The following is a 23,626-nucleotide window of genomic DNA, read 5'->3' as shown; positions in this document are numbered from 1 at the left end:
ACTAAATATGAAAAAAAATAAAATAAATACTCATGTAAATTTGTTTAACTCATAACTCAATAACATAACATACCGTCAAATGGCCGTCACACCAAAAAATCTCTCTTTCTGGATCAAAGCCTTTCATAGTTTTATCATGGAGAAGAAGAGGAAAAAACAAAAAAAGAAAAAAAAAAGAAAAAAAAAAGGAGTGTTTATACCCAAAAGCACATAAAAGACCGGAGCTTTTCGTAGTGGTAACTGTTCATAGACCAATAGAAAGGATTTGGATCCTCTCCTGAGCTAATGGAGAGGATTCTCTTGACCTATCATTGTGGACTATTAGATTTTTATCCAACGGCTACAAATAGGGAATCCTTTTAAAATTATAATAATTGTAGCCCTTGGATAAAAATCCAACGACCCACGATGTTGGGTCAGGAGGATCCTCTCCATTAGCTCAGGAGAGGATCCAAATCTCAATAGAAACACACTTTTAACAGTAAAAATATTAAAAAAACCTTCCCATCTCGCGGAAAAAAGATTTGGATCCTCTCCTGAGCTAATGGAGAGAATCCTCTTGATCAATCATCATGGACCGTTGGATTTTTATCCAATGACTACAATCATTATAACTTTAAAGGAACCTCCTGTTTGCAACCGTTAGATAAAAATTCAACGACCCACGATGATTGATCATAAAGATCCTCCCCATTAGCTCAGGAGAGGTGAGGATCCAAATCCGTGGAAAAAGAAACCAATAAAAAGCCGGTCAAGCACTCCCTCAAGGTAAAGAGTCTATTGAGCCAATATCACTAAATTGCAGTTCTCAAGTCGTCGCTAAGTTGGACAAAAATGGCCGGCCTTCTTTGGCCCGTCGACCCTCTCTCTTTTCCTCTCTTTTCTTCTGCAATCCCATCCAAACGTTTTTTTCTGCAAAAATCCATCTCCATTCACACACATTTTTACAATTTTCCCAGAAAAAATTATTGGGCAAGTATTTTTATATAAATCGTATGTTGCACTTGTTTTTTTGTCGACCGGGAAAGTCTTTGTCTTTGTGGAAAAAAATCCATCTCCATTCACACACCTTTTTACAATTTTCCCAGAAAAATTATTGGGCAAGTATTTTTATATAAATAGTATGTTGCACTTGTTTTTTTGTTGACCGGGGAAAGTCTTTGTCTTTGTGGAAAAAAAATCCATCTCCATTCACACACCTTTTTACAATTTTCCCGGAAAAAATTAATGGGCAAGTATTTTTATATAAATCGTAGGTTGCACTTGTTTTTTTGTTGACCGGGAAAGTCTGTCTTTGTGGAAAAAGAAGGAAGCTTTGCTGTGGATTCAAGAACCCTTCTCCGGGATCTTTGATTCATCTGTGTTTTCTGCAAGGGAATTATCTCAGGTGAGTATTTTGAAATTTTCCCAGAGCTTTGAACTTTAGCTGGATTTTTGTATGTTTAAGGAGACTTGGGTCAACTCATTTGGATCAAGTCAGCTTTTTGAGCTCGATATGTGTTTGTTCTAGTTTGTATTTTGTGAATATTGAATATGCTTGTTTTCATTAGTTAAATTGCTGCTTGGTACACCTGTTTCTTCATCTTTTGGTAGAGAGATGATGAATTGGGTTTTGCTTCCTGTGTTGTTTTCATAATTTGTTTTCAAATTTGGGGTTAATTAAAGCTAAAATATTGTAAAACTTTTGAGTATATTGGTCTAATTTGGGTTCATTTCTTGTTGCTTTTGAATTTTGTTTCAGGGCTTGGTGTTTACTGATGCTGCGGTTTTGTGGAATTCAGTATTCTTGAGCTCTGGTAATAAAAAATAGCGAATTTAGGCGATTTTGATGGCTTTTTCGATGTATATTTATCAGAACTAATTTTCCTTAGCTAGGGCTACGATGTAGTCATGACTATGAATGCTTAAATTGTGGTTACAAAGTCAGGATGATGTAGATAACAGTATAGGCACTCATTGTTGTAAAGCAAGTTTGTCATTATGGTTACAAAGTCAAGGATGATGTAGATAACGTTTTCTCTTTGTTCCTATTTTTTAATTACATCGTTCAGCTACATTCAAATTATAATTTAAGGTGTATATTTGTGTTGGATCAAAAATGGAGTGTGTTTTATGAATGAGCTTTGTAAATTTTTTTTAATCTTTCTTAGAAACAGAGCTTAAGAATAAAGAGGAAGAAAAATTACTGTGCCTAGATAGTGATTTATCAGTTATTAGTGCTTTGAATGAAAAAAAAAAATATTCATTGTAATATTGGTCCTTTGTGTATCTGATTTGTAACTGTATTTTATATTGCAGATCATTGTCAGGGCAATTTATATAACTAAAGAGTGCTCTTGTTGAGATTGAAAAAAAAAAAAAAAAAAAAAAAAAGGTGAGTCCGGCTACTAAGTGCCGTTAAGTTTGGAATTTACAAATTTCTATTAATCATTTTGATAAATGTTTATATATATGTGTGTGTGTGTGTGTTGCCATTGCTTTGAATGAAAAAAAAAATTGTTATAGTGTTATTATTTTGTACATCTTATTTATGACTACGTTTTCTATTGCAGATTAGTGCCACAACAATTTATATAAGCTACAAAGTGCCTTTGCTGAAATTGGAAAGAAAAAAAAAGGGTGAGCTGACAAGTAATGTCAAATTTAGAATTTACAAATTTTTTTAATCTCTACTAATTAATAAAACACTCATTATCAACCAAAACTCTAGGAAATTACTAGTTTGACCCTCTAATTAAAACAGAACATGAATAAGAAATATGAGGTAGAAATTTAATTTCACACAACCAAATTTTGGTGTTTTTTTTCAAAACCTCACCTACATGTAATCTTAACATATCCCTAATTAAAAAAAAAAAAAAAAAACAAAAAAAAAAAACCCTTCCCACTCCCTCATTCTCTATCATTCTCTTCCTCTCTCCTTCTATTTCAAAAACAAAAATTAAAAATTTTCTCACACACTTTGTGTGTGCCCATATGCTAGTTATATTGATGATTGTTTATACAATATAAATGTGTCTTGGTATTTGTCTCATTCTTTAAAAAATTTTGGTATATCAAATGTCATTCAATGTTACATTTGTATTTCTGTTTATGTCTTTTGTAGTGCGGTTCAGTTTTTTTTTTTCTTTTCTTTTATAGGGTAAAACATCTTTGGTGGTGGTTAACGATTTTGTTACTTCACAGTTTAATAAATTTATTGTTCAATAATATTTGTGTTGTTTTTTCATAGGGTTTGAGAACGTGGCATTATTTAACATCAAGTTAGTTTTGTTTGCGTTGCAAGATTCTCTACACAAAAGGCAAGTGATTTAAAACTTCTAAAATTATTGAGTTCAAATTTATACCATCTGGTTTTTATTTTGTACAATTAGAAGAAAGTTTCATATTCTGTTTAGGTTTTATTATACTCAAATTGAAATTTTAATTTTAGTAGTTTGTTTGCATTTAATGTTATATGTGTTGTTTTAATATGCGTGTTGCATCTTTGTTAATTTTTTTCCTTTTTCCCAATTTGTTTGCAGCTGTTTGTTTTTCAATTGGTCATAACAATTTGTTTGCAATATGTCTAAAAGATCTATAAATTTAAAGCTTAAGGATAATGATGTAGGATTTTAGAGTTGACCCTTTCACGAAAATTATAAAACATGTCATTATGAGTGAATGAATTTTTTTTTTTTTTCATTTTTGTTTCTTTTAATTAAGCATATTTAAAAGAAAACTTTTAAGCAGTAGCATTATCAAATATTTTTTGGTTGACTAAACCTTGTCTCTTCAAATTTAATTTTTGTCCTCTCTGGAGTGTTTGTAACTTTGTGCACATGCTCAGTAAGAACTAGGAAACTTCCTCGCATCAGGAGGAGGAGGAGGTGGGGGTTCATTCTTAACTTTACACCTCTTTCTTTCACTTTTCTTCTCTTTGAATGCACACAATTTCTACGCGGAATGTGCTGATGAGCAATTTCGTCTTTTTATTTTTTATGGTTTCTTTTTGGTCTAATCTTTGATAATTTCCTTGTCTCTCTAAATTTTGAATTTTTGTCCTCCCTGGCATTTGTAACTTAGTCCACATAATAAAGTACAATTTTTTATTTCGTTGTACTAAAATCTGATCTAGTTTCAGGTGCAACTATTGTTCAGATTCTCTATCTTCTCTCTGTAATCAAATACTTCCTTGGATCGCTTCATTCTCTTGTCTTTCTAAGAGATAGAGAGATGGAGGTGATTGGGACTTCTTCTTCTGGTGCTGCTGATTCTGTTACTGCTGTTGATGATGATGTTAATATCCCCCCTCTTCGAGAAAAGTATGATGTGTTTATTAGTTTCAGAGGTGAGGACACCCGTCTTACTTTTACCAGCCATCTTCATGCTGCCTTGCGTGGCAAGAAAATCGAAACCTACATGGACTACAGGCTGGAGAGAGGAGACGAAATTGAACCCGCCCTACGAGAAGCAATAGAGAAATCAAGGCTTTCGGTGATCATTTTCTCCAAAAACTATGCGTCTTCCACATGGTGCTTGAATGAACTCGTGTATATACTCGAATGCAAAAAGAAAAATGGCCAGATGGTTTTACCCATTTTTTACGACATCAGTCCATCAGAAGTACGAAAACAAGAGGGGAGTTATGCAGATGCATTTGCTGAACTTGAAAATCGTTTCAAGGACGGTATGGATAAGGTGATCGAGTGGAAAGCTGCTTTGGTGGAAGCAACCGGTTTATCTGGGTTTGATTATTCAAACAAAAAAGGGTAACTAACTTTGTAACTTGCATCAATTTCTACTTGTGATTATTTCTTTTCAAATTTTTATTTTTATTGTTTATAGGAAAGGATATTCATTACATAGACTTCAAATTTTTATTAGGTAAATTGAACCTTATTCATAATCAATACAAATATAACACTGAGAAACACAAATTAACCATATTTGACATAAAATTCTAAACCATGACCAATTCACCAAACTTACACAACATGAAACTTTACCCCATATCTTTCCCTCCAATACTTCACTATACTAACGTGTGTGTACCTTACCGAAAACCCCATCACAAAAACATCTTTTTTCGAAAATGAATCACCACATCACCAAGCAAACTGTTATTCAAATGAAAAAAACTACTTAATACTTAATACCATAACCATAAAACCATAAACCACACTCAATATAATTAGCTAAACCAACACCATATTCAACATTCATAAAAATAAAAAAAAAGGGGGTCAAATTAAACACCTTTAAACCACAAAATCGAAAACAACAAACCATATAATTAGTGAGTGCAGACTTTCCGGCATTCGGGACACCAATTATGCCAACAGACAATGCCTTTTGGTCCTCCGCCTTCACCATTTCCTAAGTAACGTGAACGCTGATAAGTAACGTGAATGTTGATAAACATTCAGCACATAATAATAATAATAATAATAATAATAATAATAATAAGAATAAGAATAAGAATAAGAATAAAGGTCATCGTTGCCTTATATACTTGTATAAACACAATACACAGCTTATCCCAGCTGAAGCAGAACTTGTAATTCATGCGAACTTTCTCGCTAAGCAAACAAATGGGTGTGCGAATTAGCTCAAATCCATGAAACTTTGAGATTGAGCAGGGTGGAGTGGTGGGTTTTACCTTGTTCGCATACAGAGGGACTAAATCTCTTTCCTTCATGAACAAATCTTGCTCTATAGTTTTGCTGCTGCTACTAAATCGGCTTCTACTCGTCCTAATTCCTTATTCTCCTAATCGCAAAGAGGAATAATGATGTCGAAGAGAGGGAACGACACCTGAGGAAAGCAATCTCAGATGACCAACACGTGGGAAAATTTGACAACAGCTGGGCCAAAGGGCATATTAGTAATTCTACTATGCAAAAATAAAAAATACAAAGGAAATGAAACAGCGCAAGGCAAAAACATCAACACTATGCGTGAACAGTGTCTTTGAACTGGGTTTACTAGACTAGTTAAAGCATTACTTACTATATATCGCTTATCATTTGTAACCCTATTTTGCAGGACGGAGGCTGATTTCATTAAGGAAGTTGTGGAAGTTATTTCAACGAAATTGAAACGTGAATCCTCACGTGATTTAAAGGGCATGGTTGGAATTGAAAGCCGCATCGAACAAGTTGAATCGTTATTAAGCACTAATGATTGGCAAGGTGTTTGCACTGTAGGCATTTGGGGTATGGGTGGTATTGGAAAGACCACCCTTGCTAAGGCTGTGTTCAACAGACTCTCTTCTGAGTTCGAAGCTTGTTGTTTTCTTAAAAATGTTAGGGAGAAATCAGAGCAAACAGACGGAGCCGATCAATTGCAAAATACACTTCTTAGACAGATCTTAAAGGAAGAATATCTCTCCTTAGATAAGAAGAATGTTAAAGAAAGGCTCGGCCGTACAAAGGTTCTCATTGTTTTTGATGATGTTAGTGACTGGAGGCAAATAAAAGATCTAGCTGGAGACTACGACAATGGAAGTAGAATCATCGTAACAAGTAGAGAAAGGGGCGTACTCAAGAAAGCTGTTAGTGATGAAAAATATATATATGAGGTTCAGAAAATAAAAACTGATGACGCTCTTCGGCTCTTTCAACTTCATGCTTTCAAGGATAACTCTCCTAGAGAAGAATATACAGAGTTGTCAGAAAGGGTGGTAGAATATGCTGGAGGCATTCCACTGGCTCTTGAAGTTTTGGGTTCCTTATTCTTTGAACGTGAGAGCAAACACGAGTGGGAAGAAGCATGGAGCACACTGAGAAATTATCCCAATGAAGAAATTCAAAATACGTTGAGAGTAAGCTATAATAGATTACCAAGAAATGCGCAGGAGGTATTTCTTGATATAGCATGCTTTTATAAAGGGTATCATATTGAATATGTAAAAAAGATGGTAGACTTTGGCCAATGGCATGGTGGTTCATGTGCGGCAGATGGAATTACAGTTCTCCGTAATAGGTCTCTCATATCGATTGCTTCGGAACGGGGAACCATAGATATGCATGATTTGGTACAAGAAATGGGTTGGTCAATTGTTCGCGAACAATGTATTGAAGAGCCCGGAAGACGCAGTAGGTTGTTCACTACTGAGGATATCTATCATGTATTGAAAAATAACACGGTAAGAGCTGCAAGTGGATTCACAATTTTTTTAAACAATAAAGAAAAGAAATAGATCGATAAAATACTGTGTACTTGCTATGAGAAGACAGCTAGAGAAAACTCATTTACAAAAAATAAGTCATATTCCTACAGATGTAGTTTTGATTAAATTTTGTTGTGTGTTAGTGTGTTCACATTTGTACTTTGCTGTTGGTTGTCAGGGAACTGAAAAGGTTCAAGCCATAAAGTTTCCCCGGGGGTCAAGGATTGGAGAGCAAAACTTGGATCGTGCAGACTTCAAAAAGATGTATAATATGAGATTGCTCCAAATTGGTTATGGGATGAGCGAAATATTGAACCTTAAAACTCTCTTTCTTCCCAATTCTCTTCGTTATCTTGACTGGGGGGGATATCCTTTGAAATCTTTGCCCCCAGAATTTTCTCCTGAAAATCTTGTTGAGCTTCACATGCCCTGCAGCAAAGTCACGCAACTTTGGGATGGAGGCCAGGTATATGTGCTTGTTATAGTTTTTCTTTTTTTGCGTAAGATGTAGTGCAGAAACTTATTCAGACTAAGTTGTTAATTCTTACCTTTTCTCTTTGATTTGTTACAGAATCCTAAGAACTTAAAAGTGATCAACCTTGGGGAATGCACACGTCTAACTGCACTTCCAAATCTCTTGGGGAGTCCAAATACTGAGCGCATGGATCTTTCTGGATGTGAAAGTTTGGTTGAAATTCCTCAGCATTTTAAAAATCTTGACAAACTTACTCATATTAATCTTTCATGGTGCAAGAGTCTCAAGTACCTTCCAGAGATGCCAGACAATATTGAGGACATGGATCTTTCTGGATGTGAAAGTTTGGTTGAAATTCCTCAGCATTTTAAAAATCTTGACAAACTTACTCATCTTAATCTTTCACAGTGCAAGAGTCTCGAGTACCTTCCAGAGATGCCAGATAGTACTGAGCACATGAATCTTTCTGGATGTGAAAGTTTGGTTGAAATTCCTCAGCATTTTAAAAATCTTGACAAACTTACTCATCTTAATCTTTCACAGTGCAAGAGTCTCGAGTACCTTCCAGAGATGCCAGACAGTATTGAGCACATGAATCTTTCTGGATGTGAAAGTTTGGTTAAAATTCCTCAGCATTTTAAAAATCTTGACAAACTTACTTATCTTAATCTTTCAAAGTGCAAGAGTCTCGAGTATCTTCCAGAGATGCCAGACAATATTGAATTCTTAAGTTTAAGCAACACTGGCATAAAGGAGTTGCCGTCATCAGTTGGTCTCATGAAAGAATTTCTTACTTGGATATTGACCATTGTGAAAAACTCAAGGAACTTCCAAGCAACACTTGCAAGCTGAAAGGACAATGAAGGGCCTCTGGTGGTAAACAGCCTCGCTCACCTCTTGGGTTGTCCAAGCGCGAGGGCCAGCAAATGTGAGAAGCTTCCCACTGACTTTCTCATTTCTTAAACCTATAAAGGTCAGAGGAGCTACATCCTAATACCAAAAATAAAAAGTGTTCAGATACCATAACGAGAGGTAAACAAAAAGAAGGTATTTCTAAAATCAACCAGGGAAACGGTCAATGCATGATTAAACTGGGTGTCCATGTATGCAATTCTTGTGGGGCCATCTGTTCCCCATACTGATTTCTCTTCTAATATAGGCACTGCAATACTGCATACTGTCCAATAATCCCCTGAGAATAAAATGTAAAGATAAGCCCTTTCACTTCGTAGCTAAAACTAACATCAAAATAGATATCCATCTCACAACGAAACACAAGAAACTGTAATGACAGAAGGATAACTAGCATACATAATTATTGATTGTTCTATGAAATCATGTCCTTGGAAAGATTCGTTTCCGAACATATGATCATTCTCCACGCATATGCATACCTTTTCAGGGTGTGTGTGCTTAGATGCATGCCTGTGTTTTGAATGATTTTTAAACATGCAACTTCTTATATCTCTATCTGGTTTAATTGTTGTTCTTATAAAGAAAGTGAATGGGGGTTGGAGGAGTGCTACATGAGAATAAGAACAATAAGAAGATACGGAAATTAATTTGAAACATCAAGCTGACAGTGAAGCACAAATCTGGATATGCCAGTAACAAGATAGTAAGAGAGGAAGTTTAAGTGAAACCTACTTCCATGAATCCACATAAACGAATTATGACGTGATTTAATTTATGCATGAATCCTGGAGAAACTTTTCAGTGCAATACTTGATCTCCATAAGTGGAACTTCGGGATGCTTGTCACAGTTGTGGATGGAATAGAAAACAAATAAAATAACTTCATTGTGTAAGAGCAACTTTTCCTTCCCAATCTACCTAAATGGAGAAAATGGTTAGATAAGACCAAAAATGCACGCAGGACACATTAGTAAGTCCGGTAATGTTTACTGCAACATATAAAATAACTTCATGATCTTAGATGGATACACGAATCTCTAAATTGAATCGCAGCATTTTTTTTAAATGTTGAACAATCCATAGACCTTTTCTAATTTATTCCTATTTTTTAAATACACAAAAAGGTAGGAAACCAAAATTAGACAAAAATATGCTTTAATGGATGAACTGATCATTTAACGAATGAACTGCTCGTTCTGCTTTTCAATGATAGCTTCAACAGTTGGGCATTAAAACTCACATTTTTATGGGCTCTTTAAAATTTATAAGAGTTAGTGAATTGGAATTACATTGACAACAGTAGCACGCCAATCTCTTAGAAAATCGTCAGGGGTTGGTCTCGGCCTAACCAAGCACCTAACATCATGTCCCTCATCAAGTGCTCTCCTCACAATCTGCCTCCCCAAAGTCTCGGTGGCGCCGACCACCAGTATGCTGGACGGGTGTCCTCCGAGCAAGATTCACAGCCCCAGCTCCCGCCCTGGCCGTACATTTCATGAAACGCCACGTATTGGTCCCTGCACACACAAATCAAAAATTGAAAATTCAGTTCTTTTCAAATTTGAAAACAAATATGGGTTCTTTTCAAGTTTGTAAACAAAAATATGGGATTTTTTTTGCGATTTGTGAATAAAAATGGAAAAATGAAAGCTTTCCTGTTGAAGGGAGGAGACGAAAGAGTGGCGGTAGAGGTGGAAGAAGATGACAAAGGAAGGAGATGGTCTGGAGCTAAAGTCCGGCATCATGACAGCGAGGCTTGGAACGAAAGCGTTTCGGAGTCATGGTGATGGAGGTTTCCTGGTGTTGCCAGCAGTGTGGGAAGCCTCCAAGCCATTGCCATTTTCAAAGCCCTCTCTCTGTCTGTCCGTCAGCGTATGAGCTCCGTGTTGCCATGTCATTCTCCAAAGTGGACTAAGATTTTCTGCCACTTGTCGCAACTCATTTCTGTCTTACAACCCGACTCGCCCTGACCCTGGCATATTCAAGGTCACTTTGGGCCGACTTCCAAACGAAGCCCAATTAGTCAAGACAAGGGGAGGACGTCAAAAAAAAAAAAAATTGAGTAAAACGAGTCTTTGCAAGAGTTGAGTTGATTTGATCAAATTTAAATTCCTTGCATTGCGAATGGTTGGAATTAAAAGTCCATCGAGCAAATTGAATCGTTATTAAGTATTAATGATTGGAAAGGTGTTTGCATGGGTGATATTGGAAAGACCACCATCCACGGCCATATATAATCAAACATAAATCGCATATATGTGGGCGTAGGTGACGTTGTGTTTATAGATTTTATTCAATATGAGAATCCCAAAAGCATGAGTTTTCCCCCTTCCAGGTTGAGCTCGACTGATCATATCTCGCCCTTGCATCACTGGTTCCACACACAGCCTCTATACCCAAAATCCCCAACAAAAAAAAATATATATATATATATATTAATACGTAGTCCATATACAAATCAACCGACTAAGGCATAGGCGGATTTCGTACTTAAATTTCCACAGAGTCCCTCCAGATCAAAGAGTCTGTGCAATTATCCTCTTGAAAAGGTTTGAAAATGTTAGGGAGAACTCAGAACAAACAGATGGACGAGATCGCTTGGAAAAAAAACTTCTTAAAGAGATATTAAAGAAAGAAGATCTATCCATAGGATCGACTTTTGTTAAAGAAAGCCTCAGTCGTACAAAGGTCCTCATTGTTTTTGATGATGTGAGTGATTCAATGCAAATGAAATATTTAGCTGGCAATCGTCTTCAATATGGCATTGGAAGTAGAATCATTATCACGAGTAGAGATAGGAGGATGCTTAGGCCAACTATTGAAGAGGATAAGATCTACGAGGTTGAGGGATTAAAACCAGATGACGCTCTTCAGCTCTTCTATTCACATGCTTTCAAGAATAACAGTACTCCTAGGACAAATTATAAGGGGTTGGCAGAAAAGGCGCTGGATTATGCTGGAGGCATTCCTTTAGCTCTCGTACTTCTGGGGTCCTCATTCCTAAATTGCAAGAGCAAAGAAGAATGGGAAGATGAATTGAACAAATTGAAAGAATTTCCCAATGAAAATATCCATAAAGTGTTGAGACAAAGTTATGATGGATTGGGAAGAAATGAGAAGGAGATATTTTTGGATATAGCTTGTTTTCATAAAGGGAAGGATGTGGACGAGGTAAAACGAATGTTCGATATTCGTGGATTCTCTGCAGCAGGCGGAGTTCTCATTGATATGTCTCTCATATCAATTCATTCAACAAAGAAAAGAATAGAGATGCACGATCTGCTACAAGAAATGGGAAGCATAATTATACTTGAATAGTGTATTGAAGATCCTTGTCAACGGAGTAGGTTGTTCAAGTATAAGGATGTCCATCGTGTACTGCAAAATAACACGGTAAGAGCTAAGCGTATTCAATTTCTTTCGTTTCTTTTTTAATAAAAACAAATAACGAATTTTAGATGATAACACACCAAAGAAAAGCTCGTCTATAAAATTTAATTATAGATTGAATTTTGTTGTATGTATATTCACATTTAAAATTTGCTCTTATTGTCAGGGAACATTCACATTTAAAATTTGCTCTTATTGTCAGGGAAGTCCAATTGTTCAAGCCATATTGGTTCACTCGTATAAGATTGAAGAGCAAAAATGGAAACGTGCAGACTTCAAAGTGATGTCTAACCTAATGATGCTAATTGTGGTTAACTCTAGAATGGTTGACGCTTACTGTAAATTAACCTCTTCTCTAGATCTTCTCAATTATCTTCGTTATCTTAGGTGGGAAGGATATCCTTTGAAATCTTTGCTGTCAAGTTTTTCTCCTGAAAATCTAGTTGAGCTTCATATGCCCGGAAGCCAAGTTAAAAAGCTATGGAATGAAGAGCAGGTATATATGCCTATTTTAGTTCTTGTATAAAAATGCAGTGTCGAAAGTCTCCCTTATTAATTCTTTGTATTTTTCTTTGCTTTTGTTACAGAGACTTGTGAACTTAAAATTGATCAATCTGAAGTGGTTTGTAAATTTAACTGAAGTTCCAAATCTCTCTGGGAGTCGAGAAATTGTGCACATAATTCTTGGTGGTTGTGTCAGTTTGGTTGAAATTCCTGGGTGTTTTCAACCTCTTGACAAGCTTACTCATCTTGATCTTGCATATTGCAAGAGTCTCAAGTATCTTCCAGAGATGCCAGAGAATATTGAAATCTTAGATTTACATCGCAGCGGTATACATGAGTTGCCTGAATCAGTTTGGTCTCACGAAAAAATTTCTTACTTGGATACAACAGATTGTAGAGACCTCAAGAAACTTCCAAGCAACAGGTGTAACCTGAAAGTCTCTGGTTGTTTTGATCTACAGTGCTGCACATCTCTTGGCCAGGTTTCTGAGCTTCCCAGGGATATAAGTGAATTATCATTGGTTGGTTGTAAGAGACTTGTGAGTCTCCCAACCGACATTTGTAAGTTGAAATCTCTCAAGACACTCAATATCTATGGGTGCTCTGAACTTGAAAACTTCTCGGAGATCTTGGAGCCAATGGAACATCTCAACTTTCTTAGTTTGAAAGGGACAGCGGTTGAAAAGCTTCCTTCGTTTATTGGAAATGTAATTGGGCTTGAAACATTAGATCTTGGTACGTGTAGGAACCTAAGTGTTGTCCCGAGTAGTATCTACTGTTTAACAAACCTTAAAACTCTTAGGTTTCGTTACTGTCGGGAACTCAAAGAGTTGCCGTCCAGCTCTGTTCATTTACTATCTTTGGAAATTCTAGACCTCCTAGGCACCCGCATATCAGAAATCCCTGATGGTCTCGTTGGCTCAACCTCATTGCAAGATTTGGTTCTGACTGGAAGCCTGATTAGCAGCATACCTGCAAGCATCAAACAAGCTTCTCGGTTGCATAGACTAAGCTTAATCAGGTGCGATAAGCTTCAATCATTACCAGAGCTCCCAGTGCAATGTGATCTTGAAGCTAAAGGCTGCACATCGCTGAAGACAGTGTCAAGTTCAAGGACAGCACTCACACAAGGTTGGGATAAATACACATATTTTGGGAACCGTAATTTTTTTAATTGCCAAAAATTGGATCATAATGCAAGGAGCAACATGATGGATGAAGCACAACTTAGAATTTTGCGAGTGGCAACTAATTCATCAAACAAATCTTATGGGAACCCTTGGTTTGTCATTGTATGTCCGGGAAAAGAAATTCCAAAGTGGTTCAGCTTCAGCTATCAAAGAGAGGGATCTTCAGTCCATATTAAGCTTCCTCCAGATTTTTTTCGAACAGGTTTTTTGGGTTTCGCTTTCTCTATTGTTGTTTCTTGTGTTTCCAACTGCGATAAAGAGTTTGTAATAAAAGCTAGGTGCAATTTCAAATCCCTGGGTGAAAGCCATGGACTGTTCGATTCTGCAATTTTTGTCGACGGCTGGAGATTGAATGACTGCTATGACGACGGACAAGATCACGTGTACGTGGGGTATGAAAGCGTTATAAGTGAAGAGGAAGCAGAAATGTGCTCCCCTGAGTTCCGGTCTTGGTTATTTTGCATTTGGGGACCAAACCAAGGATATGATCTCGGTTAATTACGGTGCATGATTGATTAGTACCCTAGTGAAGCTTGGCTTTGTGGTGAATCTGTTCTTCACATTGCCTATAATGATGAACCCGGTGTATGAGATTGTCGAAAGGAGGTTTTGGGGAGGGAGGTATTGCTTGTGGATGAGATGGATGCTGGTTTTGGCACCGATCTTGGTGGCATATATTGTTGGTCCCCAATTTCGCAGATTTCATGTCGTTGGTGGGGAGTGGTGTGTGCTGTGCATTAGGGTTTGTGGTGCCGACTTATTTCATCTGATCGTGTTCAAGAGTAAGATGGGGTGGGGGCAATGGTGCTCTAATGTCAGCATTTTGGTGTTGGGAGTTGTTCTTGCAGTTTCAGGAACTTGGTCTGCTCTCCAGGAGATATTTGCTGCCAAAGTATAGGAGGGTTATACGAGTTGATGTGTATTTTGATTAGCATAGATTGAATGATTTTATTTGTATGACTAAAAGATTTATCATCACAGTTTGATTGCATCATTATTCAAAACCTGTAAAGGTCTGATGTTCAAAGAAATTTACCACTATCTAATGAAGGGCTTGCATTGTCATTTATCACGGAAAATGTGAGTTTTTGATTTGGGAGCTTTTTCTGGTTTTGGAATGGTATGTTTCATTTGTTGTTTATGAATCCTCATTGTTCTTCTGTTGCGTGTGCTTTCGCTGGTAAAGTACGTTAAACATAGAATACATCTTGCACAAACAAAAATTGAAGTGACTTGTATGAGAACGAACGGGATAGAAACTAGAAAGAGAGAATTAAAATGCCAACTCTGCCGAGGTTTGTTGTGCTGAAATCAAACCACAACAACAAATATTTGTGCGACATTACATCATACATGAAGAAAATGAGAACGTGGCAGCAGGGTTTTTGAAAGTCATCGGAGAGGAGGCATGGAGTGACTTCACAAAGTTTGAAGTGGAGAAAGCAGAGTGGTGGGAACGAGGGGCTCGTCCACATTAGAAGCTGTTACAACAATAAATACTGGGTAAGCTTGCCGCACCCCTTGTAAGTTCGTATACTGGCATGGGGATTTTTGCTGGGGCTGACAAACCAGAGGAAGACAAATCCAAAACCTCATGTACCTTGTTCGAGCCTGTCGACCAATTAGATGACTATGCTAAAAGTATTAACAGTATATTACTCCAATTTCGCCGTGTCCAATTCGGAAACTATGTAAGTATTTTGACGAGTAACTCAGCATTCAGGGGTATCATATTCGTGTGACCACCCCCAGAGCGTATCTCAAAAGATGTGGCTAGTGTGTTCGCAATCCTCGATTGGGAATCACTGTTCGTGACACTTCCCAAACATGTGGCGTTCAAAGGCCACAATGGTAACTACCTCAGCGCCCGCTTGAACGACGGACACTCATATCTGCAGTTTCAACCACCAAAATTAGAGATCAAATGCTGGGGAACCAGGTCTTCACCAATGCGGACGGGAGCATCCGCATAAAGTCCAATTCCTCGGGCAAATTGTGGAGGTTTAGTAAGGATGATTGGATCGTCACCGACTCCGATGACTCCACTAGCAACGACTGACACACCTTGTTTTGGCACATCCAGGTCAGCAACAATCTCAACAGGAACAACAATAATTTCTGCACGAGGTATACCGTCACCCAAACAATCACAAGTAGTGAAAAAGATACTGTTTGTAAGGTTGTGTTGCCGGCAATGACTAGGGTGATGGTGAGGCAACTAGCAACGGTGGCCTGATGTGATGTTCCCTTCTAGACCCAGCGTGACAGTCTTACTAGTGGGGAATTAATTACCAACAACATGGATGATGGCATCTACAATGGTGTCAATACCTTCGACTTCAAGTTTGAGACCACAGAAGAAAAGCTTTGTGATGCAGCATGAAGCTAAGAAGGATTACCAGTGTAAATCCTTGTAGAACAAAGTCTGGAGTCCACCAGTTAGATAGAAATCCCAAAAGGATAGTTTGACTAATTGATTGAAAGATTGGAAAGATGGTTACAAACGAGAAGACAAATGGCTTAAGTAAACAGATAGACTATTGTTTTGACGAATTTTTGCAAAAGATGGCTCAAGCTACTTTTGTGGGAGAATTGAACCCCTCTTCTACGACCGCATCAGAAATGAAGGTAGCGGTCATCCAAGCTACTTTTCTTTCTTGCTCCCCTCTTCCTTCTTTTAATTTTATTGCAAGCGTAATAATCGAATTTTTGTCCTACATTAGACTCCTTCACTTGAAAAGAACTTGACCTCGAGTTCTCCTTGAAACGATCTTGATAGCTAGCAGATAACTTCCTTGTTAAGCACAAATTCTTCAACTCGAGAAGCCGAACCTTCAATGTTCTTAGGTGGAATAATCATGAAGTTAATTCCATAAACAAAATTAAAATATGGCAAACAATAATCAAAATATTTTTCCTCCTCTAATTTTCTTGTTTGATCCACAATGAAATTTAACTCCAATTTAATAGATTGATGATTCTCCAAAGTCATAACTGACACGCCCTGATCCTGATTTTCTCCATACATCAGGTTAGGCACGTGCTGGCTAACAGCCGAAGGTGACGCAAGCCATTTAGAATGCATGAGAATTAAAAATACGAATAAGATAATAGAAATTTAATTATAAATATTATGTAAATGAGGAACATGTTCAGAACATATAACTAACTAGAACACTAAAGGAAATAATATAAAATTGAATGAATAAAAGAATGGGTCCCACGCTGAGAGGACTCGAAGATGCCGATGCGGAAGTGCCTTGACGTCGAAATTGTACGCCTCATTTCTAAGTCCTGAAGGGGGCTCAAAACAAACATGAGTGGACCAAGTTGATATACATATATAATAAAACCGTTATCAACATACTAACCCCCAAAGTTTTATGAAAACAATAACATAATATGTAAAAGGTTTTTCCGAAAACCTTAGCATGCCATAAAACATATCTCGTATATAGTGTGCTAACTAGTGGTATCAGTATTAGTAACAATATCAGAACCCTTCATTTGCCAAACAGGCATATCTATCACTTGCCAAACAGGCATAACAATATCATTTGCCAAACATGCATGTATATCATTTGCCAAGCAGGCATATCAGTGTCATTTGCCAAACAGGCATATAGTGACCACTAGGTATGCACAAAACGTTGAACATAATCTTTCTAAAACATAGGTACATATATCTCAAAATCATCTTCATAGTATAAAGTCATCCATCATCTTTACTATAAAGAAGTGTATGAAAACATATTCTAATTAGTATATCATCATCCATCAGATATTCTATAAAGAACACGGGTTATAGGAAAAATAGTAATAATTCAAACTCTGATACCATTCTGTCACATCCCAGACCAACTCCGCCGTAGCACAATACTGTCCGCTTTGGGCCACGCCCTCACGGTTTTGTTTTGGGAACTCCGACGAGAACTTCCTAGTGGGTCACCCATACTAGGATTGCTCTCACCCGAACACGCTTAACTTCGGAGTTCCGATGGAATCAGAAGCCAATGAGTTCCCAAAAGACCTTGTGCTATATGGAGGTGGACATGTACATATAAGGCACATCACCCCCTCTCTGTTGATCGATGTGGGATGTAACAATAACAATTTCAGAATCACCCATACCTTGAATTTCTTGAGTCTCCACTTGTGAGTTCTCATGTTTCGAGAGGTAGTCTTCAACATGATTCTTAAAAAGCAAAATTTCTTGTTCTTTTTCTTCCACCTTGACCTCCATGGTTTCTTGGCAAAATGAAAATTCAGTCTTCATCATTGTAGCTTCTTTTCTAATGGTTGCTTGACCCATTCTTACCAAATACAATTTGTAGAGATCAGGAAAGAATTGCTTAACAATTAGGCGCTTCAACCAACGTCAAGTTTGGATATGATTTTTACCTTGTTGTCGCGTAGACTCTTGCATTTGATCCCACCATAAACACACGTCACCATCTAAACAAGAAGCAATCTGGAATTAGTTGTCTTGAAAAGTTTCTCTACATCCTAAACCTACAAGAGAAAACCTTCAATGCAATCACTTCCCAAGAAAATAGGAATATCTTCAACATCAACTAGAAGAGGTTGGGTCAGGGCAATTCCCCGTGTGCACACCGCATTTATTGTAACAACCTTGCGATCAACGTCACTTAAGGTATATCTTCCCCCATGATTGATTGCATTTAGAATAGGGCAAATCCCTGCTCTGATACTAATTGACGTGTGAAATCCTGTTCCTGGATTTCACTATTGCAAACTATGTATTTACATTAAGGAGATTCTATATTATTTTTGGAAATTTAAATTATTTTTAGATTTTAATTACTTAATTACAAAGTTTGAATTTTTGAAAATAATTATTTAAATCCGTAGACCTTCAGGGGTCACTCTTAATGTTTTTGAATTGAGCTTAACCCCACAAGCACATAGGCGAAGGCCATTTGTGAATCGGGACGAGAAAAGAAAAGTTACGCACGTTAGAAGTTTCTTAAATAAAATAGGGATTTAATATTTTTAGGGGTTCCTATTAATTTGGGAAGGGACCAATAAGAGGGGGGAAATCTCAAAAAATGAAAAAAAAAGAAAAAAAGAAAAAAAAAAAAGAAAGGCTAGAAGCCTGATGGCAGCAAGTGAGAGAGCAAGAAGAAGAGGTGCAGGAGAGAGATGAGGGAGTGCATTGGCTGCCCAATCAAAGAAAAAGGGGGACAGACCAGTGAGAGGCAAGAGAAAGGAGAGAAAGGAGAAGGAGGGGAACTCTTCCAGATCCCCTTGACCCGGTTTCCCCTATGACCAGACCCAGTCGCTGCAAGGTAATCTCGACACCTTTTACGGAAATTTTCCTGTAAATTGAAGCCACCCACCCCTAGAATCAACCTAGCTACCTCTCCTATTCCAATTCCACTAAAAAAACCAACGAAAATTGGCTTCAATTTTGTGAAAAACCTACAGTAGGTGCAACGAGTTCGTGGCTGCAATTCCTAAAATCCTAAAGCTAAATCCTTCAATTACCACCACCAAAACAATCCTCCAGAGGCTAGGAACAAAGCCCAAACAGGTTTGGGGGCAGCAGAGCACCGGAGGTGACAGATCAAGGCACACCCTTTTTAGGGTTTCCGGCGAGTTCGAGGGAAATTGGAGCTTTTCCCGGCCAAATTGGCCTTATCCACAGGTATGAAAATTACTCCCCTCATTAAGATCTACATGCCTGAAAAATTTGGTAATTTTTTGAAATAGTTGAATTTTCCGACGAGTCGGGGTGGCGCATGGCGTGGTCACGTGGGCTGAGACCCCACCTGACCATCCTAGGAAAATTTTGATGCCCCAATTTCATATTTGACATTTTTTTAGTGAAATTCTGAGTTTTTAATATAGTTTCGTAGTTGACCATCTAGTTGGTCGTCACTGGGTCATTATGTGAATTGATGATCTGACCGTTGGATCGGCACCAAAATTAAATATGTAATAGTAAATAATATTTGAGTACATTAGGAACTTACATATTGGGAATTTGACACAAGGATCTTCTTGAATTGGATTTCTAAGTTCGTAAAATCAAACGTTGACCGCCACTTGAATTTGCGATTGGCGGAGATCCAACTGATGTATTATAATGAAATTTTAGTATGTTGTTCTAGAAGAGTAGTGAGACTCTTGGGAAGTTACGGATCATAAATCTGATAGGCGAATCTTTGGTTTAGATTACTAGGATTATGGACCCTACCGTTGACAGAGACTTGACTTTTGGTTAATATGTTATGAATTGATTAAATATTAAAATCAGCATTACTAGAGACTATGTGGGGCTTAGTGGGCCTATATTGGTTAGTGAGTTATCCCAGTTAATATATATACCTCGGTTCACGTATATGGGATGTCTTATTGTTATATATATGTGTAGTTATTTTCTCGATAACAAGAATGATATGTATGATAACTGTTTTGACAATGTGAGATAGAAGTATCATGTAGAACTTATATGCTTGTGTGACAAGTCAGTTAATGACCATGAAAAGTTGATAGTGTAGGTGCCTACGTTGTAACTTATAGGGGTTGAGGTATGAGTAGGTTGTGTGTTGAATTTACTACACCATGTAGCAGTGGTCCTGCTTGGTATATTCGCGATGGGGGACCATGCGTATTTCAAGGGTGATCATGCTTGGTACATCCGCGATGGGTGATCATCGCCTGCACGATTAGACTATGCTTATGGTTCTGCTTGGTATATCCACGATGGGGGACTATACGCATTCTTGGAGTGATCATGCTTGGTATATCTGTGATCACTACCTAGAGCTATAGGATACAGTCCTACTTGGTATATCCGCGATGGGGGACTATTAGGGGTGATCATACTTGGTACATCCGCGATGGGTGATCACTGCCTACATTATTAGACTACACATGTGGTTCTGCTTGGTATATCTGCGATGGGGACCATACATATTCTAGGAGTAATCATGATTGGTATATCCGCGATAGGTGATCACTACCTAGAGCTAGGATATGATCTTGCTTGCACGATGAGATTATGCCTATGGTTGCAGTTTCCATTTTTTTTTTTTTCCCTCCTCCTTCTTCTTCTTCTTCGGTTCTTCCTCCTTCTCCTGGGGGGGGGGGGGGTTGGGTTTTCAAATGTTTTTTTTTTTTCCTCCCCCTCTTCTTCCTCTTTCTTCTTCTTCTTCTTTGGTTTTTCCACCTTCTCCTGGGGGGGGGCGGCTGGGGTTGGGTTGGGTTTTCAAATTTTATTATTATTATTATTTTTTTTCCTCCTCCTCTTCTTCCTCCTTCTTCTTCTTCTTTGGTTCTTCCTCCTTCTCCTAGAGGGTGGGTGGAGTTAGGCTTTCAATTTTTTATTTTTTTTTTATTTTTTTTTAGTTAAAGATTAAGCAGAAGAAGATGAAGATGGGGAAGAGAGAGAGGGGGAGGGGGGAAGGGACGACTAAGGTTTTTTTATTTTTTTTATTTTTTAATTTAAAATTTAAAATTTTACTTTTATTTATTATTTTAATATTTAAAAAATATTAAATATTTTTTTTTGTTTTTAATAATATTTTATTAAGTTTTTAATAGAAAGTGGTCTCAGTCTATTGCCACGTTAGCACTTAACAGAAAAACTAATAGAAAATTTGACAGAGGTATGACATTGTCACAAATTTGTAAGATGCGGTATGACATTGTCAATTTTAAAAGATAAGGTATGAAACTGTCGTGACCCCAATAGTTGAGGTAGTTTTTTGTACTTTATCCAAAATAATAATAAAACTGTAAAAAAAAAAAAAATGCAAGCTAGCCGTTGCATTTGAATTTTAGATTCCGTGGGCCTTTGGCTCTTTTAGATTCCGTGGGGCCCTCTCAGATTCCACGAGTCATCTGGCCTAACTCTCGGTTGAAGACGATTTTCGGGCTATTTTCGACCCTCTAACCCTCTAGATCCTTCAGTTGGAGATGGTCTTAAGGCATTGAGACAACGATGTCTTTGTCAATAATTTTATGTTCAATTATTTTATGCAAATATTTGTCTACATGGTCTTCATTAACAATAATACTTATTGTCTCCATCTGAAATTTTCCTTTGATTTCTCTCACTCATCTAATCCATCTGACTCACCATTACACCCCCACTAATTCACTCAACCCTTATTACACCCCCACTAATTCACTTAACCCTTTTTCTTCATTGTTGTGCCCTCTAGCTGGATCTCTGGAATTTTCCTCTGATATATACTGAAAGAGAAAAACGTTCAAAATACTGTTTATTCTACAGTGTTTTTTCATTTTTGCCCCTTCCTTATTTCTATGGTCAATGTTCATTCTACAATGTGATTTTCTTTTTACCCCTGCTTTAGTCTTTAGTCTTTTACTTCATTTCTGAATTCCTTCTTCCCTCACCGTTTTATTATCTTGACCCACCTTTTCTCTGGATGCTTCCCCACCATTTTAGACTGGGTTCACCTTTTCTCTGCCTGCCTCCTGCTCTCCCCGTCTCCCTCCTCGCCTCACCTCCCAATCTCCCAACTTATTTTCGATTTGCCGGGTTTGGTCTCCATCTTCTGGTGTTGTCTACTGTGGCTATTATGATTTTGTCTGCCTCATGGACTCTGAAAATATGGCATAAGCTTGATGGGTTTGCATGGCAGGGTTGATTTGGCGCTGACCCATCATCATGGGCCATTGAGTTTTTATCCAACGACTACAAACAGGGGGTTCTTTTAAAATTATAATAATTGTAACCGTTAGATAAAAATTCAACGGCTCACGATGATGGATCAAGAGGATCTTCTCCATCAACTCAGGAGAGGATCCAAATCCTTTATTTTTAACCTAGGGAAGAAGTGAGCTGGATAAACCACCAAACAAAAATTAAATTGACGATTCCCCTGCAGCGTGAGGGCGCGTACGATGGCGCACGGAGTACCCGAGGTCCCTTTTATGTTTTCTGACGTCCTGAATCTATTTATGACGTCTAATTTCTGAAATTCAATCGTTACAGTAGATTTTTATTAATTAGACCTTTTATGTACTTATGTGCATTTATTGTGGAGTTCCCTTCTTCGCTAGATTGCGTGGCTTTTCGACGGTAAAGTATTTGTGAGTGGACCTCTTTTAAAATGCATATTTTACTATTAGAACTGCATATATGAAAAACATGATTTAATGGTTACGTTTTATAAGCAAATTGAATTTACATTGTATGAATATCATGTTTTACTGAGAATATTTTGGAATAGCATATTTTATCGAACTTATGTTCTTTGTATTATATATGATGGATGACTATATACTATTTATGAACATGTTTTTACACTTCTTTATAGTATATCTAACGGATGACTATATGCTATGAAGATGTTTTTAAGATATATGTACCTATGTTTGGAAATGGTATATTCAATGTTTTTGTGCTTATCTAGTGGTCATTGTTCTGCCTACGAACGAAGATAGTTGTTGGCTTCGGGTCGAGAGATATAGATATTGGCTTTGGGCCGAAAGATATAGTTGTTGGCTTCGGGCCGGTAAATTAGTTATTGGCTTCAAGCCGAGAGATATAGTTGTTGGCTTCGGGCCGGGAGAGATAGTTATTGGCTACCACGGATGACTAGGGTACCACTATTTAGCACATTATGTGATATATGTTTTGGAAAGTTTTTTTGGCATACTATGGTTTTCGGAAAACCTATCACCTATTATGCTATTAGTTTTCATAAAATTTTGGGGGTTAGTATGTTGATAACTGTTTTAGTATTATGTGTGTGTGTGTGTGTATATATATAAACTTGGTTCACTCATGTTTTGTTTTGCACCCCCTCAAGACTTAGAATCGAGGCATACAATCCCGGCATCAAGGCACTCCCGCATCGGCATCTTCGAGTCATCTCGGTGTAGGACCCATTCATTTGGTCATTTAATTTTATATTATTTCTTTTTAGTGTCTCTGTTCAGTTGTATGCTCTAAATACGTTCCTTATTTGCATATTAATTATATATAAATTTATAAGTATT

General features: G+C 37.4%; 2 protein-coding genes and 1 pseudogene across 6 annotated transcripts; all 3 read left to right on the top strand.

Annotated features, from left to right (window-relative positions):
* The first annotated feature begins 765 nt into the window (after positions 1-765).
* LOC137727695 (TMV resistance protein N) lies at positions 766-10,798 on the top strand. Of its 5 annotated transcripts, none has more exons than XM_088678637.1 (9): positions 766-1,387; positions 1,742-1,796; positions 2,299-2,374; positions 2,553-2,619; positions 3,233-3,302; positions 4,124-4,751; positions 6,028-7,129; positions 7,332-7,619; positions 7,725-10,798. In XM_088678637.1, the coding sequence occupies exons 6-9, from the start codon at positions 4,216-4,218 to the stop codon at positions 8,478-8,480; spliced, it is 2,682 nt and encodes an 893-aa protein (XP_088534763.1). In that variant the 5' UTR covers positions 766-1,387; positions 1,742-1,796; positions 2,299-2,374; positions 2,553-2,619; positions 3,233-3,302; positions 4,124-4,215; the 3' UTR covers positions 8,481-10,798. The 5 variants fall into 5 exon arrangements, with proteins under 5 accessions (XP_088534763.1, XP_088534764.1, XP_088534765.1 ...); XM_088678638.1 differs by having other exon boundaries at positions 4,118-4,751; XM_088678639.1 differs by having other exon boundaries at positions 2,553-2,631.
* Positions 10,799-10,858: 60 nt separating this feature from the next.
* LOC137728297 (disease resistance protein RUN1-like) lies at positions 10,859-12,573 on the top strand (annotated as a pseudogene).
* Positions 12,367-14,525, top strand: LOC137728309 (disease resistance-like protein DSC1). The gene is made up of 2 exons (XM_088678076.1): positions 12,367-14,079; positions 14,147-14,525. The coding sequence occupies exons 1-2, from the start codon at positions 12,725-12,727 to the stop codon at positions 14,523-14,525; spliced, it is 1,734 nt and encodes a 577-aa protein (XP_088534202.1). The 5' UTR covers positions 12,367-12,724.
* Positions 14,526-23,626: the final 9,101 nt, after the last annotated feature.

Source organism: Pyrus communis, chromosome 10 (assembly GCF_041283825.1).
Source record: "Pyrus communis isolate YQ-2024b chromosome 10, ASM4128382v1, whole genome shotgun sequence".
Lineage (NCBI taxonomy): Eukaryota > Viridiplantae > Streptophyta > Magnoliopsida > Rosales > Rosaceae > Pyrus > Pyrus communis.
This window is presented reverse-complemented; position numbering and strand designations above follow the sequence as displayed.